We start from the raw sequence: 20,366 nt of genomic DNA, 5'->3' as shown, positions 1-20,366 counted from the left end.
CACAAGGGGCTCACTGCAACAGTGGTGATGGTGGAGGAGCCCCTCTGACATTGCAAGGGTACTCTGGAGCCAGAACTGCTGTGGCAGTGAAGGGAGAGGCCTCTCCCTGCTCCCAAGAGGTAAAGACCAGGAGCTAATAGCTGCAGTCCCCAGGTCCAGCCCGGCAGCACCCTCTACTGGAGATGGGTCTGGCAGGAGGGGCCATTGTTCTGACCTTGCACAGCATGTCTTAGGTTTTTAATATGTAATCACTCTTCAGATAAAACTTTGTGGAGAAGAAATTCCCTTTAGAGTATCTTGAAAGGGCAAGTTGTGAAATGAAGATGAGGGAAAGTTTACCCTCAAATGTTTTCTTTGTGAGAAACAGAGACTTGATTAGATTTGTATCTACTCCAGGAGACCTGGATTTCTGTGTTATTTCCATTGCTTGTTTCCATTTTTCCAAGTGTTATATAAAGCTCTAGAACACAATTGGATGTTAGTGTAAGGAAGCTTGTACAAAGCACAAAGAAAAGGGGAAAAAAAGCAGGCAGTAAGAGTTCTGGCTGTGGACTAGAGCTGCCCATTGCAGCAGTTGGGAGGGGCAAGGTGGGGACAGAGGAGATAAGGAGCAATGCAGTGTGGGATGCCTGCAGGACCAGCAAGACCCATGTCATAGGCATCCATCTGTAATACTGAACCAGCGCACTGTGAACCAGTTCAAGAACAACTGAGTCTTCGGATACACTTTGAACCATTCCAGCTGACTTTAAATGAGTTTAAAGGGCTTCTATGCCTGTCCATTTCTGATTTAAATCTTATTAAAACTGGTCTAAATGTTATGTGTATCCATGTCTCACTAAAGCTCACAGCAAGCTGCATTTTCTTTGCTTTCCCCTGGTGTGTTGTGGGGTGGGAGAGAGGGTGGAAACAGTTCAAAAAGTGTTATCAAACCAAAAGTGGGACAACAGGCTTGGTCTACAGGGTCCCAGAATAAAAGGCTTTGTCCAGGGAGAAACCCAACCTCTAGTTTTAGCTTGAAAGTAGCAAAGTGTGGAGACAGAGTAATTTAAGGACCAGCAAATTCTGGAAAAGCAAAGGAGACAGAGAGTAGGGTCTATTTTTAGGAAACGACTGTCTTGTCCTATTTTTATCCTAGTCACATTTCTAGAAGCCTCATGTAAGCCAGGGGTGCATAAGCAAAAGTAGTTAATTTTAACTCACCCAGCAGACGACTGACATGGACTGTGCACAACCGCCAGAGCAACTGGAATGTCAGGCAGAACAAGTTGCCGACACGGTTCTAGAGATTGGAGAAAGACTTTTTCAGGTCTGCCGTAGATCATTGTCACTTCACAGTAGGTATTTTGAAGCGATGTTTTTTGGAGGCACTAGAGAGAGCTCTGAACGTCACATAGTAATCAGAGGAGTTGATGCAAAGCCTTTCCAAGTACTTCTTGAGTTCACTTGCACAGCCAACGTGCTCATAACTCAGCAAAATGTTACCAGCTTACTAGAAACGGCCGATTTCCTTCAGTTTGACAGTGTGAAAAAGTTGTGTGAAAAGTTTCTGGAGAGGGAGCTGCGTGTTTCCAACTGCCTGAATCTGATGGCCTATGCTCAGCAATTTTTCTGCCCAGAGCTTTATGCATCAGCTGTCAGCGTTGCTCTCACTCACTGGAAAGATGTGATGACTCAGGAAGAATTTAAGGAGCTTTCCAAAGAAACACTGATGCAGCTCCTGCAAAGTGACGACCTCTTTGTTCCTCAAGAGGATTTGGTTTTTGACAGTGTGGTGAAATGGATAATGGAGGACCCAGCAACAAGGGAGGAAGACTTCTTGGATTTAGTAGGACAGGTCCGAGTCACCTTTGTGAGTCTTTCCTTTCTTGATATCTTGGTGAAACGCAGCAAACACCCGGGAGAGAAAGATACTTTTTCCAGGCTGATAAAGAAGTTAGACAGCTGCCCTCCACCTAGCTGGCAGAGTGTGAAACTGTTTCCTTACACTGGCAGGAAATACGACAATTTATATGTTCTGGGAGGAAAGCATGATGAAGAGAAGCAAGAACTGTTTCTATTTCAACCTAAAACAAACACCTGGCAACCTCGCTCTCCACTACAGCGCAGAAATCTCACGCAGTATGCAGTGGCAGCATTAGGTAACTCTCCCTGGGATGTATGTGTAGCCAGGAGAACCCACAACCGCACATGGCTCAGTGGTTGCTAACAAACAGGATAGGGGAAACTCAAAGGAGGTCATGGTTCATAGCTACGAATACATAGCTCAGTGATTTCAGGGGCGGTGTGTAGGGGGTGCACCCCATGAGAGCACTGGTGCCCCCCCTGACAGGCTGCACTCCCTGTTTAGGCGACAGGCAGGGGGGCAGGTGGGAGCACCGGTGCCTCCCCTGCGAGCACTGGCCATGAAGCAGGTCCATGCTGCTTCCAGAAGTGGCGGTGGGACTTCTGGAAGCGGCACAGCCGCTTTTCAGTGAGTGAGGTTGGGCCCCCTCCCCTCCCTTGGTCAAAGCGATCGGCCGCTGGGGGCCCCTCTGGTCAGTGAGATCGGCCACAAGGGACCCCCACGCAGTTGCTGACTGGTGTCAGGGGGTGCACATGCCCTTCCTGACTCAAAAGGCACCAGTCGCCCTTGAGTAATTTGTTTTTTCCTAGAGTCCTTTTTGGTTTAAATGGCATTTTTTTAGCCCAGGTGGAAATATACAGCTTTTCTGAATATTATGATCATGTGGCATGAACATTAAAGACATGTCTCTGCTTCTAGTTATACCAGGAATTACTCCATTTACTTTCTACCACTATAGCTTACTTCTTAGGGCCCAGTCTTCTCTGTTACAGTGGTGTTCATCAGGAGTAAATCCACAGATATGTGATTTATGTGATGATAACTGAAGGGAGAAGTAGATCGTTTGGGGGAGAGACTATGTTTTGTGATTATAGTACAACCTGAAAATATTGAAACAAATGTTGGAAATCAGTGTGGATTAAAGGCAAATTTGCTCTGTTCCTTTTGGAACCTTTTTATGATTGCTTTGGGTGACTGAGTTTTTTAGTTTTAGTATTTACACAGATAACATAATCTTAAGAATTAGTTATCGCTAATGAGGGAATACAAACAAAACCGTGTTATTTAAAAGCAATGTTGTGCATTGAATATTCACAGCAAACTGTTCAGCACACATCTTTGATGGAAATTTTAAAAAATCAGAAGCATTCACTGTTCTATGTTCTGCTCATAATCATCCACATGCTGCAAGAGAAGTAAAGGTGCTGATCCTGCAATCTGATCCATATAAGTAGATGGTTACACCTACCTAGAATCCTATTAACTCCAGTAATCTTGCAGAAGAGCAAGGATACGTTCACACAGACCAGATGGTAGGAACGAGGTGTAAATGCATACAGCAGTGATCTCCAACCTTTTTGGGTGGGAGATCCTTTTTGAATTAAAAAGCAATTCAAGACCTACCCTGTGCCACCACCCCTCCCACCTCTGCCCCACAGGTCAGTCTGTGGGGAGGGAAGGGAGGGGGGCAGACCAAGGCAGAGGGAGAAAAAATTATTTGGGTGCATGGTCCCCCAGACAGCCCTCGGGCCAGGCAGCAGTGGTGGCACTGGGAGTGGAAAATTTTCCATAGCCCCCCTGACTCTTCCCAGCACTGCCACTTGCCAAAGGGCCAAGCTGGGAAGAGCCTGGCACTGCCCTGCCCCCAGCCTGTCCCGCCCCACCCCACCCTGCCCCGCCATGTGTGCAGTTCCAGGGGCACACGCCCCCACGCCTTCCCGGGCTGCATGCCCCGCCTCTGTACCTCCAGGATGAGCACCTCCGGGATGAGCTCCACCCCAGGCCTGCCCTGGCTGTGCAGGGCCTGCCCCTGCTCCACTCCATTTTTCACTGCTGCATGTGTGCCCCTCCCCATGCTTGCTGCATCTGCTGGAAGCCTGCGGCTAGGCTGCCTTGTGGCTCTACTGCTGCCCTGCATGTGTGGGGGCTAAGCCCTGTTAGCCCCCACTTCCGCCACCTATGTCCTCGCGCCTCCTGCACTGGTGAACGGGGCCCTGGCCAGGCCAGGGGTGGGTCAGAGCCTGGGTGGCTTGTCCAGGCGCGTGGGGTGCTCCTGCCATTACACACACCCCAGTGGGGGGGGCCTTGGGGGGCATGTGTCTCCCTGATTTGTGCATGGGGCTCAGGGTGCAAATCCCAACGTGCAGTGGCAGCTGCCTCTGCCCTGCACACAAATCTGGAGGGCACACAGGCCCCGGGCCTCTGCTAGGGTGCGTGCAGTATGGGAACCCCCCCATGCTTCTGGATGAGCCACCCAGGCTCCGACCCTCTCCCGGTCTGGCTGGGGCCCCATTCACCTGTGCCCTGCCCCATTCCCTCTGTCACAGCAGGGCGGCAGGGCGTGGAGGGGGATCGCCCCACCCACCCGGCCTCGCCCCGGTGGCAAGGGGTGTGGCTCAGCCAAGACATGCATCCCACCCCGGCCGCTCTGCACATGTGTCCTGCTGCTTCCAATCATGGAAGTTGATCTCAGTCTGGGGAAGCTGAATGCATGCGGGCTCAGCCCCCCTAGACTGAGATTGACTGTCAGAGGCTCCACGATTGACTAGCTGATCGGGGTCAATCGGTTGGTGACCACTGGCATAAAGTAAATTGTTTGGAGGGAAACTGCAGCAGTATATGTGCAGTGATGGCTGAGAGATGCTCCTATTTGATGCTTCTTTTCATTGTATCCCCAGGGAACCTCATTTTTGTGACAGGAGGTTACTTCCGAGATGGGTTTGTGTGGTACAGCGTGGACTGGGTGATGATTTATAATTGCTGGGATAACAGCTGGCTGGAAGGGCCTGAAATGAAGAAGTCTCGCAACAGCCATTGTTCAGCAGGGGCTGGCATCTACCTGTATGTGCTTGGAGGGAGCACAGATGAAGGGATAATTTCACATGTGGAGCGCCTGGCTCTTAGCGATTCCCAGTGGGAAAGCACAAGCCCCATGGTTCAGCCTGTGGAGAGAGCAGATGCAGTCAATGTGGGGACCCGGATTTATGTCGTCTGTGGCCTGGATGAGAATGGAGACGTGTATGATGGAGTGCAAAGGCTAGACATGGAGACGGACATTTGGGATGTCATCTCATTCTCCCCACTTCCCAGGTAAGGAGTTCTGCTTTGGGATATGACTCAGTAAGAAGGATTTTGTAGAGATGCACTTGTGCACTATCCTTCTAACAGTTAAGTCGGGCAAAAGCCTCGTTCTGCTAAGGTCAATAACTAAATTTTCATGGACTCAATGAGGGCCACAATTTCACCTGTGGTTGATGTGGCATAACTTTCTGGGCTTACCTACAAAGCCCTAAATGGTTTGGGTCCTATGTATTTAAGGGACTCCCTCCTCCCTTCTGTTTTACTGCAATCCCGAAGGGCAGCCAGTGTCATGGTCCAAACTGAAACAGAAGCTTCCAAATCAATTTGGAAAGCTTGCAGCAAACAGAAACCGAGAAAAGGGAGGGTGATGGGGTGATCTTCCGCATATAGAAAAGGCGGGGGGGGGGGGGATGGGACTGCTCTGATATTGACTTCTGTAGCTAGCCAGTGACTCTGATCTGTGGATACCATCCCTGTTGTTTTCATCCAACTCTGCCGTAACACACGCAAGTGGTACGAGTTTGCTTTCAACAGTTTGAGGTGCACTTTCATAGAAACCCCTGCACCTGCACTTTCATAGAAACCCCTGCACCTATCTCCTGGCAGGCTTCATGCTCTCAGAAGGGGCTACTATCCCTGCTGTTTTCATCCAAACTTGCAAAACAAATGACAAAGTTATAGGTATTTTAGTGATATCCCATTATAATCTAGCTCCGAATCGGTGGAGAATCTCCAAATCCAAATCGGTCGAATTGAATCAGGACAGTGATTCGAATCACCGTCCCTCCACATTGGCTGAATCCGAATCTGAAGTGAATGCTTGCTGCTTCGCACAGGCCTAGTGACTAGTTCATAGAACCTCGGCCTAACAACAGGTTGGACGGTGGCCGTTTGCCATTGTTTTATGTGGTTGCTGGAGGGTTGAACCCAGGCCCACCCAGCAATTGACCACAAATGCAAAGAGGCCTCAAGTCTCTACTTCTATTGTAATATGCTGCTTATCTGTCTCTTTGTTCTCTTAGCAGCCTCTGTGTGCTGTCTGCTTTCTCTCCATCCATCTGCAGCAGGATGCCCCTCATGGGAAGTAGTAGCTTCGTTCTTCACCCTATCAGTGTCTGGGTTGGGCTACTATCAAGTTCCTGAGAGGTGGTACTGTGGTGGTCCAACAAAGCCAGATAAGGACCATATCTTGTTCTTTTTGCCCTTTCTGTGAGTCTTTCAGCAGCCTTGAGAGCTGATTCTGCCTTTTCATTGCTTTGTGGGTACCCTGGGGAAAAGGTCTTGTGTTCAAATCCCCATTTTACTAAAAAATTGTTTAAATTCTTTGGCTGCATATTGTGGCTCATTGTCTGAACACAAGATATACCTGGCCAAATGTACCTTCAGCTTCCTGATTTATTGTTCTTGTTTGAATGTCCTCCAGATCAGTGGTCGCCAAACTTTTTTCATCGTGCACCCCTATCAGTAAAAAAATTTTGAGCACACCCCCCCAATATATGCATGTTTATAGAAATAGAAATAGAAGTTCTAATATTTTCTTCCCGCACCCCAATGGATCATCTTGCGCACCTCCTGGGGTGTGTGCACCCCACTTTGGAGACCACTGCTCTAGATAGTCCACCTCCCCAAAATTGGAGAAATAATCTATTGTGACTGTGAGGGTACTGCTTATAGCCTAATGAATTATTCTAGCCCCTCTTTTCTCAGATTGCTCTGTCTGGTCTATTTGAGGTATATTCCGACTCTTTCCTGCTACATCTTGATTGATATATGATGTCATTAGTCGGGGGGTGTTATTTGTTTTCTACCACAGTAAAACTCTGGCAATCCATGTGGGGATCCTCTTGGGTTATCCCTTTTATTGTAACTCTTGAACGGGACACCCAACGCTGATCATCAGTTGAAATCACAGTCTTACTTTGTTTAGGTTAACAATTTTCTTTATTTATGAAAACTTAGTTTTACATCCATAATCAACTTGCTGTTTGAACGACTTTCATCACTTCTCCACATCAAGTAGGTCCTAATATCAACTTAAACAGAATCCAACTTGGATATAATCTTAATTTAACAGCTACAGTGCCTACGTAGCACTCTTATTCAGTCTCATTTATGACACACAGTGTTTTATTTATTTATTTCCCCCCCGTCTCTATGCAGGATCTCCCTTCCCAAGAACTCGCAGTGTCTCAGTCTTGTTGTCTCCCAGTCTCTCTTATCTCTCATGTAATACAGAACCCGATTGTCTCTGGACCAAGTCCGCTCCGCTCCCTTCCTCTATCGCTTCAAGGATTACCTTTCAAAGATTTCTTCACTGGCAATTCCCAGCTTAATCAGCTCCACTCAAGTTCTTCTTGCTGCTTGAGCCCGGTCTTCCAGGGTTTTTTCTATTATAGCTTTCTGCTTGGTGACGTCTTCTGGCATTCGTTTCTCCCGTGCCCCACTCTTCCCCTCTCAGGGTTGTTGTATCTTTATGGAGTAGCTGCTCTGGAAGAGCTGCTCTTCTCCTATTCTTGTGTCCCTCCCCTCTTCGGACTCCTTCCCTGTGGTGAGTGTTTTATTTATTGCCTGTGTTTCTTCACAGTGACCATATAGTTTCTGTCACTAAACTTCAACAGGTCTCTCCCAACCTCTTTTCAAGGTCATATTGGGATCTCATGAGGCTGCAGCACCTCCTTCGCTCTTTGAATATCTCACACTGCTCAATGTATGTCCTCGTATGGGAATTCATGTCTGGCTAGTAAACATGCTCCAGAGGCATGCTTGTATTCTCAGGTGCAAAGCATGTATTTTATTCATTATAGCCTGTCTCAGATTGTTAGGGATTACAGCTCTGTGGCCTTTAAACAGGATCCCATCTTGTGCACATATCTGATACCTAACTTGCCAATAGGGAATGACTTTCTGGGGCACTTGCTCCTTGAGGTCTAGCTGCCTCGGAATACAATTCATATCAAAGTCTCTAGCCATTCATCCAATTCTCTGCTCTCTTCAGTGGCCTGGAGGCTTCCTTTGGAAATATGAAGGTATTGTAGTACATTGTTAGAGTTAATCTTCTGTTCCACAAAGCCATACGTGGTGTACTCTGGAAAGTAAGCCCTGTCATGTTATGGGTTCAGTTCACTGAGCCAGGAGGCATTTTAACAAGGGTTTCTTTATTCATGGCCAACAGCACTCAGGTAGCCATGAGACTCTCTTTTCAGCTCCCTCTCAAACCTTGCCCATCTCTAGCTATGTGTAACAGTGATATCCTGGGTGGAAGATGAGTGACAACTTAACTCTTAAAGGCATACAATCCCACATTTCTTTCAAAACAGAAAACACAATCCATTTTGACCAACTTCAGTATATATACAAGAATTCAAATGTCAATTAATTGATCCTTTTCAGTGGTTACCAAATTAGAAGTCTTAAGTTTTCTATTAAATGAGAGCTTAGCTTCCAAAAGCCCATGTTTCAAAGGAGGTACTGTAATTCCAGATGAGGATTAGCATGGCCCTGGCACATGTTGTTATGTTTCTGGTGTTACTCATACCAGAAATAGCAACTGGGCACATGTTCTCAGAATTTATGGTACTGTAAAATCACAAACCAGCCATAAAGATATTATCTGGCAAATGTGTAATATCTTTGTGGCTGGTTTGTATGACACTGTAATAGAGAGACAGAGGCTCCTGTTACTTTAAGAGGAAAGTGCATCAGGCTACTAGTGCAGTGTGGGCAGGTAGCTAAGCAAAAACTTGCTGCACTGCAACAAGCAGCTAAGGGACAAGACACCAGGCAACCAGGAGGCAAAGGCTGCAAGTCTGTTGTGTGGGCTGGCAGCAGAGGAGCACAGGCTGATTTATTAATCAAAGGATATGGCTGCGTATGGCAGAGGAGTCACATGACCAGAAGTGGTGGTGCTTTGAGGCATATAAACCCAGGGCCTGAGGCAGAGTGGGCAGTGTGGCCCTGCATGCTGCAGGGAGAGGAGGTCCTGTGGGAGATGGCTATAGGAAACAGGCCAGAGATGTCAAAGCTACCTGAGAGGGCTTCCAGGAGAAAGCAAAGGGGGAAGGATGGCTCTTGGTGTGCCACTGACCCAGAGTGGGGAAGAACTTTTAGCTGGAAAGCACTTTGCTTTTGTTTGTGTTGTATGTAAATTTAGAAAGTTAGGGTTGGACAGGACTTCAAGAGGTCATCTATTCTACCCCCCTACTCAGAGCAGGACCATCCTCAACTACATCATTCCAGCCAGGGCTTTGTCAACCTGGGCCTTAAAAACCTCCAAGGATGAAGATTTCACCAACTCTCTAGGTGACTTGTCGCAGTGCTTCACTACCCTCCTAGTAAGACGCTTTTTCTTAACAACCAACTAAAACCTCTCTTACTGCAGGTTGAGAACTTTGCTTCTTGTTCTGTCATTTGTCACCACTGAGAACAGGCCAGCTCCATCCTCTTTGTAACCACCCTTCAGGTAGTTAAAAGCTGCTATCAAGTCCTCCCTCAGTTTTCCCTTCTCCAAACTAAATATGCTCACTTCCCTCAGCCTCACCTCATACGTAATGTGCCCTACCCTGCCTAACCATATTCGTTGCTCTCTGCTGGACTCTCTCCAACTTGTCCACATCTTTTCTATCGTGGGGGACCCAAAACTAGACACAGCACTCCAGATGTGGCCTCACCAGTGCTGAATAGAGGGGAATAATCACTTCCCTTGATCTGCTGGCAATACTCCTACTAATGCAGCCCATTATACCATTAGCCTTCTTGGCAGGAAGGGCACACTGTTGCCTCATTCAGGTTATTGTTCACTGTAACCCCCAGAGCTTTTTCTGCAGAGCTGCTGCCCAGCCAGTCAGCCCCCAGCCTGTACTGGTGTATGGTATTGTTCTGTCCTAAGTGCACGTGTCCTTGTTGAACCTCATGAGATTGCTATTGGCCCAATCTTCCAATTTGCCTAGGTCACTTTGAATCTTAATTCTACCCTCCAATGTATCTACTACTGCCCCCAGCTTGGTGTCGTCCTTAAACTTGTTAAGGGTGCACTTTATGCCATCTTCCAGATGGTTTGAAGATATTGAACAAAACTGTCCCCAGAACCGACCCTTGGAGCACTCCACCTGATACCAGCTGCCAGCTAGTCATTGAGCCATTGATAACTATGCATTGAGCCTGACAATCCAGCCAGCTTTCTATCTACCTTACAGTCCATTCATCCAGCCCATACTACTTTGGCTTTCTTTCAAGAATACTGTGAGAGACAGTATCAAAAGCCTTGCTGAAGTCAAGGTATTTTATATCCACTGGTCTCCCTGTATCTCAGTCATCTCATCATAGAAGGCAATCAGATTGGTCAGGCATGATGACTTTCCCTTGGTGGATCCATGCTGACTGTTCCTAATCACCTTCTTTTTTTCCTGGACGTACTAAGAAATAGATTCTTTGAGGATCTGTGCCATGATTTTTCCAGGGACTGAGGTGAGGCTGACTGGTCTGTAGTTCCCTGGATACTCCTTATTCCCTTTCTTCAAGGTGGGCACTATATATGCCTTTTCCTAACCATCCAGGACCTCTCCCGATCATGATGAGTTTTAAAAGATAATGGCCAGTGGCTCTGCAGTCGCATCAGCCAACTCCCTCGGCACTCTCAGATGAATTGCATCTGGCCCCATGGACTAGTACATGCCCAGCTTTTCTGAACAGCCCCTAACCCGTTCTTTCACCACTGAGGGCTGCTCACCTTCTCCCCAAACTGTGCTGCCCCGTGCAGTAGTCTGGGAGCTGACCTTGCCTGTGAAGACTGAGGTAAAAAAGGCATTGAGCACTTCAGCCTTTTCCTCATCATCTGTCACTAGGTTGCCTCCCCCATTCAATAAGGGACTCAGTGTTTCCCTGACCTTCCTCTTGTTGCTTACTTATAGAAACCCTTTCTGCTACCCTTCATATCCCTTGCTGGTTGCAACTCCAATTGCCCTTTAGCCTTCTTGACTTCATCCTGGCAGGCCCAAGCAGGATTCTTATACTCCTCCCAAATTGTTTGTCCAAGCTTCTACTTCTTGTAAGCTTCCTTTTTGTGCTTTAGCTCACCAAAGAGTTCTGTGTTAGCCAAGCTGATTTCTTGCCACATTTGCTATTCTTCCTGCGTATCAGGTTGGTTTGTTCCTATGGCCTCAGTCAGGTTTCTTTAAAATACAAACAGCTCTCCTGGACTCCTTTCCCCCTCAGACTGGCCTCCCAAGGGATCCTGCCCATCAGTTCCCTGAGGGAGTCAACATTTGCTTTTCTGAAGTCCAGGGTCCATACTTTGCTTCTCTCCTTTCTTACTTTTGTCAGGATCCCGAACTCAATCATGTCTTGGTCACTGCTGCCCAACCTGCCATCTACTTCTACATCCCCCACTGATTCTTCCCTGTTTGAGCAGAAGTTCAAGAAGAGCATGGCCCCTAGTTGGCCTCTCCAACACTTGAAGCAGGGAGTTGTCTCCAACACTCTCCAGAAATGTACCGGATTGTCTGTGCACTGCTGTATTGCCCTCCCAGGAGACGTCAGGGTGATTGAAATCCCCCAGGAGAGGTAGGGCCTGTGATGTGGAAACTTCTGCTAGTTGTCTGAAGAAAGCCATCTACCTCATCCTCCTGGTCTGGTGCTCTGTAGCAGACCCTCACCATGACATCACCCTTGTTGTTATCCCCTCTGACCTTAACCCAGATGCTTTCAACAGGCCTATGTCCATTTTCATACTGCAGCTCTGAGCAATCGTACAGCTGTTTTACATACAGTAGGACTCCTCCTCTTTTTCCCTTTTTGTCCTTCTTGAACAGTTTGTACCCATCCATGACAGTGCTCCAGTCATGCAAGCTCCCACCAAGTCTCTGTTATTCCAATGACATCATAGTTCCTTGACTGTGTAAGGACTTCCAGTTCTTCCTGCTTGTTTCCCAGGCTCCATGCATTCATGTACAGACACCTAAAGGAACTAGCCAATTGCTCTACTTTCTCAGAAAGGATGAGGAGGCTTCCCATGTTGCTCCCTCCTGCTTTTGCTTCCTCCAGGTCCCTCGCTTCCTCACTTACCTCAGGGCTTTGTTCTCCTTCCTCCATTAAACCTAGTTTGAAGCCCTCCTCACTAGGTTAGCAAGCCTGTCTGCGAAGATGATCTTCCCTCTCTTTGTCACGTGAATTCTGTCTCTTTCTAGCAAGCCTTCTTCTTGGAACAACATCCCATGATTAAAGAAGCCAAATCCCTGCTGGTGATACCATCTGTGCAGCCATGCACTGATCTGGAGGATGCATTTGCTCCTGCCAGGGCCCTTTCCCTTGACCGGAAGGTGAACATGATCTGTGCCTCCGTCCCCTTCACTCTTGTGCCCATTGTCCTGTAGTCAATTCTTGATCTGCTCAGGTCACCTCTAGCAGCATCACTGGTGCCCACATGAATTAGCAGCATGGGGTAGTAGTCAGAGGATCAGACAAGCCTTGGTAATCCTTCCATGATATCTCAGATCCAGGCTCCAGGCAAGCAGCAGACCTCCCAGGACAGCTTGTCAGACCGGCAAATGGATCCCTCCATTCTGCCCAGAAGGGAGTCTCCAACCACCACTACCTGTTGTGGCTTCTTTGTGGCAGTGGTCTTAATCCTCCCCACATTGGGGATTCCTAGCCTGGCCTCTTCCACCAAAGGAGTGTGCTCTCCTCCTCCTGTTTTGCTAGGGCTCCATGTCTGTTCTCCAGGCAAACCACTGCAGGTGGGGATGACGATTTATTCTTGCTGCCAGAAGATACAAGCTTCCAACTTCCTCCGAGTCCACCTTCCAACTTCCACCTTCCTCCCTCTTCCTCTTCTATCACCACCTCTGGAAGTCCTCCTTCCATAGTCCTAGAGGTCTCTTCCAGCATGGAACTGATGAAGTCCTCATGGAGGAGGATGCTTTGGAGCCTGGCTACCTCCTCCTGTAGCTCTCTTGCTTGTCCCTGAGGAACATCACCAGAAGGCACCACTCATGTCTCAGGCTCTCCCCAACCTGGCTGACACTGGAAGGAATCTTCACGTCACAGTCTGCACAGCACCAAACCAGGACCTGGGTGGAAACCTCAGTGGTGTGTGGGGCTGCCTGGACAGACACCTCGCAAGTGGAAGCAGAGGAAGACATGGAAGTGGCAGTGGCTCTGGTATTGACATCCTCCAGCTATGTCTCTGGGTCTTCTAATCTGCTGCCTCTCATTTTGTGCCCCTCTTTCCAAGAAGACCTTCCAGAGCAAACTCATCTGTAGCTGAACTGTTTACAGTTCCTTTATCTGAAGTGTTCCCTTTTCCCTGGCATACAAGGTTCTTTGTGTAAATCTTTTATTAGAACAACTCAAATAGTTGGAAAAGTTCTTCTTAGCAAGCTTTCAGGTATAAATAATAGTCCTGTGTGAAGTGGCTAGTATTCGCTTCAGATTTGGCCGATTTGGGGGACAGTGATTTGATTCAGTGATTCAAATTTCTGTCCCAATTTTGATTCCAGTGGGGTGGGGGCAGTGATCTCCGCTGCCCGCCAAAGCTCTCCAAAGATTTGGAGAGCTTTGAATCATTTTGGACTTTTAAATTGGTCCCGATTCAATTCGGATTTGGAGATTTGGCCACCAAACCTTCTCTGAATCGAATTACCACCCAAAGCTTTGCACAGCCCTAATAAATAACCTTTTGTCAGGCTGAGGAAGCATCTGCAGTTGGTGTGTGCTCCTCCTGGATGGAATAAATAGTAAGGAAGCCAGAGGCTGGTATGTATACAAGAAATATCAGATTTACCCAAAGAACCTTGTTTGCCTGTGTCCTTAGACTAACATGGCTACAACCTACACCCTTTTCCCTGCAACCTCATACCTCTCAGCAAGTTTACAGTGAAGGAATGTGAGAGAGAGTTTCCAAGCAAACATCCTCTTACTCTGGACTCTAGTTAAAACAAGGGGCTTAAGTTTTGGTCTAGCTGTTGAGTTTTAGTTGCTGCAATAAAACTATGTAGTTAGTCAGTCCTAATTAAATATATTTATATATAAAAGAAACTTGTCTTTCAGGCTCCCCTTCAAAGAGAGGGGCAGCAAACTGACCTGCAAAATGACTAGCAAACTGTCTTGTTTGTTTCTCCCTTTTTGCTGTTCCCATGGTCACTTGGACTGCCTCTTTATATACCTTTCCTGGGCCTGGACTGGCTAGTAGGGCTGTGCGAAATTTCGCCAGGTGTTCATTTTGAAGCTGTTTTGATGCATTTATGCTCAAAACAGCTAAACTGAAATGAAATGAAAGGCTTTGAAATGAAAGAAGGGCACTCAAAATGTTTTGAGTCTTGAAGCTGGGCTTGGTTGCAGCTAAACAGAAACTAAGGAGAGGGAGGGGAAAGGGAGGGAAGGACTGCTCTAATATTGACATGTGTAGCTGGCCAGTGACTGTGATCCATCCCTGAGGTCTCTTACAATCCCAGTACTCTGGGGGAGGGACAGAAGAACAGCATAAAAAGCATTGTTTGAATTGAGCTTTCTCTGTGCCTTCACATTTATGAGTAATATGAGTTTTGTGCCGAACAGTTTGAGGTACAGTTTCCCAGAAACCCCTGCACCTATCTTCTTGAAACCTGGCAGGGGCTACCATATCTGCTGTTTTCATTTGAATCAGGAAAGAAATGACAAAGTTATAGGCATTTTTGTGATTCCCCATGATAGCCTATGGGCGAAGTGTCGAAACAGCTTTGATAAAACGAAATGGAGCAGTGCTTCCAAACAGCGAAATGAAACACTGTTCCTTTGAAATGGTGAAATGGAAGTTGAAATGAAATGGTGCTGTCTTGCACAACCCTACTGGCTATGCCCCTTTATTAGGGCCCTTTGTCACACTGAGGCAGCAATCAATCAGCAATTAGTCCACTCAACTGCTCAGAGCACACACCCAAGCACAGGCAGCCACCAAAAAGCCCTCAGCAAAGCAAGCACACAGGCAACCCTGGCTCAGGTACCCTCCTAGAATAGGTTCTGGTACCCGGTGCCTCTTCCCCTTCCTCTGCTTGCTCCCAGCAAACTGCTGGCAAACTGTCTTGTTTGCTTCTCCCTGTTTGCTGCTTAAGACCAGAGGAACAGGTGGTAGCTATGGGGGTGGTATGTGGCCACATGGGCACCTAAGGGGAACCCAGCAAAGAGCCAAGGAACAGTCGGAGACCCCAGGGGGCTGGAGTAAAGTGAGATACAGGGTCAGGGACCTGGAGAGCAAGACTGGGCCAGGAGTCCAGGTTACGTGTATGCAAGATAGGGTTGGGGCCGAAGAGCCAAGGTCCAAGGCAGTGGCCTGGGGCTCGGGGTGCAGGCAGAATAAAAGGACCAAGACCAGGTAGGTTGAAGCCCAGGCAAAGGTTTGAGGCCTGAGGGGCCAAGGGCTCTTTTGGGGCCAGGAGGAGACCTCAGAATTGATACTAAGTAACACCTGTGAGGCATGGGCATGACTATGGGGGAAGCAGGAGGCTATGATAATTGCCCCTAAGGTACCTCATGCTCTAAGGCATGGATAGGACCAAAGGGGCCACTATCTAGTGCCAGAGAGGCAAGACTGGTGCCATCTAAGCCCCTGAAGCAATAGACAGTTGAGAGACTGAGGGTTTCTCTGGGACCCTGGAGCAGCCTCCCTCCATACTTTAAGATCAAGGTATTGCTAGCAACATAGAAAAGGGAAGGTACTCTGAGAAGCCAAAGTCGGGCAGGAGTCACATGGCCACCTGGGGACATCATGGCCACCATTGGGGCCTGGTCTTGTTACATGCATCATAATTTGCATGTGTGGCATGTCATACAGGGGACTGCCCCAGGGCTCAGCCCCTGGACAGTCCCTACCAGCTAACAGACAGCCGTAGGGTTCAAGCCCTGGGCCATCCCAATCTCCTATCAGCTGGTGGGGACTGCCCTGGGATTTGAGTCCTGAGGCGGTCCCTGCTAGCTGGTGATCAGCTGATTAGGGTGGACCTGAGCCTGAAAGCCAGTTCATTCTTCTACTACTTCCATACTGCTGCCAGGTTCCTTGACTGGAAATCCAAACGTGCAGGGGTTGGAGTCCCTCCATGCAGCCTGCTGTCTTTTTACTATATAGGTGATGCTTTAAATCGCATAGTCTTTGCTGTGATTCTAAGCTACCGGCACCATGTGCCAGTGCTCTGTGCAACAATAAAAGGACTCCATTTGTGCTGTAACAAGTTAGAACTTTATTTGAAGTGCCACGTGCTGCTGCTTGCAGCCATGAGGTGTATTGTGTGTTCAGAGCTATTCCAAAATTCATCAAGCACATAGAGCTTCCTAGTGCCACTTTCTAAATCATTCATATTACAACTTGTGTTTCAGCCTGCAGGAATCTGCAGTCTGCTACACCATCCACCTACCAACCTTATAGTAGGGGATGGAGTGAATTGAAATTAAGTGGCTGTAGCAGAGTACTAAGATGTGCCTGCTCCTTAAGGGCAGAAGCAGCCTGGTTGGGGAGCCCTTCAAGTGAGGCAGAGCTCCACAGCTGCTAGTTGCCTGAGCAACAGCCTAATGAGGGTAATTAACCAGTACCTGAAGGTGGTCAGATGCCTGGAAGGAGGCAGGGCCCTGGGGACATACATGCTCAGGGCTAGAGCTAGCAGGGTCACTCTCTCTGGCAACTGCCAAGGGCAGGAGCTCCTGCACAAGAGAGCTGCCTGAGACCTTGTGCTGCCTACCTTGCTGCCTACAAGAACTATAAAGCTCCAGGAGCCCCAAGGTACCCGGGGCTAGGAGATGCACTATCCTAGGGGTGGAAGCTTTGTCTTCTTACAGGGGCCAAGCACTGCCTTCATTGTGAGTGTTATGTTGTAACCTAGGTGCCTATGTTTTTGTTGCTTTTGCCCGGTGGTTTGGCATGAGGCTGTAGGGGAGGTGGAGACCTCATTAGTGCCCAGAGAAAGGGGCACACAACTTGGGTAGAGCCCAGCACCAGGTGAGTGCAGACACAGGGACTGGAGGACAGGTGCCAGGGAGGTGCAGAGAGACAGGCAGTAGCAGCATTGGAGAGAGACACAAGAGAGACAGGCGTTGGAGAGCCCAGCACCAGAGAGGCACAGAGAGACAGGTGCCAGCTACATCAGAGAGAGGCACAGAGAAACAGGTGTAGGAGAGCCTGGTGCCAGAGGGGTACAGAGACACAGGGGCTGGAGGGCCTGGCACCAGAGGGGCACACAGAGGTGACAATAGACAATAGTATAACTCCTGTGAGGCATGGGACATGGTAAAGGGGAGGTTGGAGCTGTGTAATATTTTCTGGGTATTTGGGCATTAAAAGGGCAGCCTCTCACCTTGAAACAACTCTTTCGTTAAAACAAAGGCACGGCAGAAAAGTCAGGTGGGCAGACTGCCCTAGACAGGTGGGCAGGCCAATGTTGTGACCAGCCTTGAGATGACCTCTGTCACAGTGGCTTTTTAGGGAAAGTCTTGTAAAGTTTCAGCCTGAGGCAGAGGCCTTGGACAGCCCCCTTCACCCCAGGAATGCATGAGTGGGATCTAGGCAGCCTTCTGACCCATCCAGCCAACTGGGGTCTTCAGCTCCCACTATGGAAATCCTGGGGAAACTCCATGAACTTGCCACTGAGGCATACTGATCTGGGCAATAACTCCTGCTCCAAAAGCACTGCAATGCAAGAACGGTGACTATTCTACTTGCAACCTCTTGGCAGTGTATGTGTGGACACCTCTGAATTGTGACAATTGTGAGTTGGTTCCCAATTAGTAACATTCCTGGAATGGTTTGATTGTTATGCACGTCTTATTCCCAAGTGCCAGCGTGGCTGGGGGTGCTGCAAGGCACTACATTGTAGAATACCGGGAGCATGGCCCTGCCCACTTGCCATGGAGGCTCTAGCTCAACGAGCATACAAGACATTGTTTGAGCTGTTCTAGAAGAAAACAATACCCCTTTCCTCCAGATACACTTTCAGCAGCTTTTGTCATGAGTTAGGGGTCATGTATATCTGTACACACCTGTCTTGTTGTGGGATAAAAAGATTTGTCCCACAACAAAAGTGTGACAAATGTGACTTCTGTGTATATCTCTGTAATTGAGAATGTGAATGCTATTACGAGTCAGAACTTTGTTTGACTTTGTTTCCAGCTCCTAGATTTTCTGTTTGCATGCTAGTTTTAAAATTCCCCTAGTACCTTTTGGCACCTTCCTGTATAAACACTTATTAGATTGTACTTGAATCACATCCCAAACTTCTCTTTAATAAGCTCAATAGATAGAGTCTTTTTGGTCTCTCAGTGTAAGCTGTGTTTTCTAGATTTCACATGTTTCTAATAGCTCTGATTTGAAACTTTCCAATTTTTTCAATATTCTTTTCCTGCAGGTATGACCTCTGTGTCACAGCTCTAAATGGTGCTCTGTATACTATAGGAGGGGCAGCTTTTCGATTTGACATGAAAACAGATGAATGGACCCAAGTAGATGAAGAGTCCTTGACCCGGAAGTTCTTCATGGGGTGTAGCACTGTGAATGGACAAATTTATCTTCTTGGACAGAGAAAGGGGACCAGTGCTATCCCCAACACAGTGCTCTTTGACCCTTACACTGACACCTGCCAGGTGGTAGATAATAATCTCCCTTGCCCACTTCCTATTCGTGGCTGTGTTTCTGTACAAAAATTTGACACGTGGACTTCAGGAATCCAGGACCATGGAAGTGGATCGAACTACTCTAAGTATTTTACAGCTTGTAAGGCTTAATATTTGTTGTTCATTGTAAAACTTGTAGGATTTTAAAATAACATTTATTTCTCTCTTGATTTTTGTCATTTTTCTGTATGCAAAACAGTCATAGGATGATATAGTTGAGGATGGTCCTCCTTTGAGCAGGGGGTTGGACTAGATGACCTCCTGAGGTCCCTTCCAACCCTAATGATCTATGACTCTATCATATTTTGTTCTCAAAGAATCAACGTGGTGTAGAGAGTTTATGACTTTTTCATCAAACCATCACCAGTAATGTCAACATGATTAACTAAGTGGTTTGACTGTGAATACATTAACTCAGGAGCCTTGACAGGGGTCTCATTGTATTTCGAGGAAAGCATGTGAGCACTTGGTAGGATTTGGGACTTTTTTTTTTATTCATGACAGCTTCCATCATTTTCCTCCTGGCTTTCAATGCCATGTATAAAGTAGGTATAACAGAGGTTTTAGGATGATACTGAGAAAATCATTTAGACTAAAGCTATTAATGCTTCAGTCTGATAGCAGATACTGCAACTTGTTGGGAATTGTTAGTAGACTCTGTTTCTGTTTCCCCCCAAAATGCTATTTTGTTGAGACAATACATAAATGACATGACTTGAATTCAAACAGTTTTGGAAAAAGAAAACTGAAATTGTGCAAATGTCCTTATCTGATATTATTGAACTAGAAAAAGTTTTGAATTGAAATGACTTCTTGTAAAGAAACATGAGTACATTAAGACTAAAATTATTACAAAGGAAAAATGGTTAAATCTGAAATATTTCAAGATTACAAAAACAAACCTTTCAATTGACCTGAACCATTTTTTTTCCCTCTGGTTTTTGTTTTGCCAAAGTTGTTGAGATTTTGACCTCTCATGGTTTGGAAAAAGGGAACACTTTTTCTTATCGTAAAAAAATTATTGTGGGATTGTAGCAGCATTAAAATTGTACTCACCTGAAGGGCTAGGATGGGCTGCCCTGCAGAAGCACTGAATGTGAAGAGAGAGGGGGTTTGTCCTAGTAGGGACACCATCTGCCCTGAGGGCGACTGAAGCTGCTGTGGAGGCAGCCCTCTTTGAAGTGGGAGGAGTGATCTAACCCGAGCAGGAGTTATGAGTGAGAGGAATCTTAGCAAAAGCGCGGGAAGAGGCCTGGCCTGGAATTGGCTGAGAGGGCTTGTTTAAAAGGGGGAATGGGTTTTCCCGGGGAAGAGACAAAGAAGAGAGGGAGGGGGAGACAGGCTGGAAGCCGGGAAAAGGGCCTCATGGCAGCCATCCCTCAGAGAGCCCCTGTCTGAGCCCTGAGGAGGTAGCAGGTAGAGGCTGCACCGGAGATAGAAACACTGCCAGGGCAGGCACGAGAGAGGATCTGCCTGTCAGGAGAGCGCAAGCCTGGGAAGACCACCCCTCCTACAGCCCCCATGTGGCGTGGGTGAGCACAGGAGGGGAGGGGGGCACAGGGCCAGTGGTTTCCCCGCGAGTGAGAAGGCACCCGGC

The 20,366-nt window shown here is 47.6% G+C and overlaps 1 protein-coding gene across 1 annotated transcript; it reads left to right on the top strand.

Annotated features, from left to right (window-relative positions):
• Window positions 1–1,215: 1,215 nt before the first annotated feature.
• On the top strand, window positions 1,216–19,678 carry LOC149853359 (kelch-like protein 23). Its single transcript, XM_090027322.1, has 3 exons — window positions 1,216–2,141; window positions 4,744–5,155; window positions 18,505–19,678. The coding sequence occupies exons 1-3, from the start codon at window positions 1,220–1,222 to the stop codon at window positions 18,878–18,880; spliced, it is 1,710 nt and encodes a 569-aa protein (XP_089883448.1). The 5' UTR covers window positions 1,216–1,219; the 3' UTR covers window positions 18,881–19,678.
• The last annotated feature ends 688 nt before the right edge of the window (window positions 19,679–20,366 follow it).

Source organism: Crocodylus siamensis, chromosome 14 (assembly GCF_052110815.1).
Source record: "Crocodylus siamensis isolate JL-2025a chromosome 14, ASM5211081v1, whole genome shotgun sequence".
Lineage (NCBI taxonomy): Eukaryota > Metazoa > Chordata > Crocodylia > Crocodylidae > Crocodylus > Crocodylus siamensis.
This window is presented reverse-complemented; position numbering and strand designations above follow the sequence as displayed.

Coding starts and splice junctions, on each gene's coding strand:
- LOC149853359 (XM_090027322.1), top strand. CDS start 1,220: ATGGACTGTGCACAACCGCCAGAGCAACTGGAATGTCAGGCAGAACAA. Junction 2,142..4,743: donor GTATGCAGTGGCAGCATTAG/GTAACTCTCCCT, acceptor TTGTATCCCCAG/GGAACCTCATTTTTGTGACA. Junction 5,156..18,504: donor TCATTCTCCCCACTTCCCAG/GTAAGGAGTTCT, acceptor CTTTTCCTGCAG/GTATGACCTCTGTGTCACAG.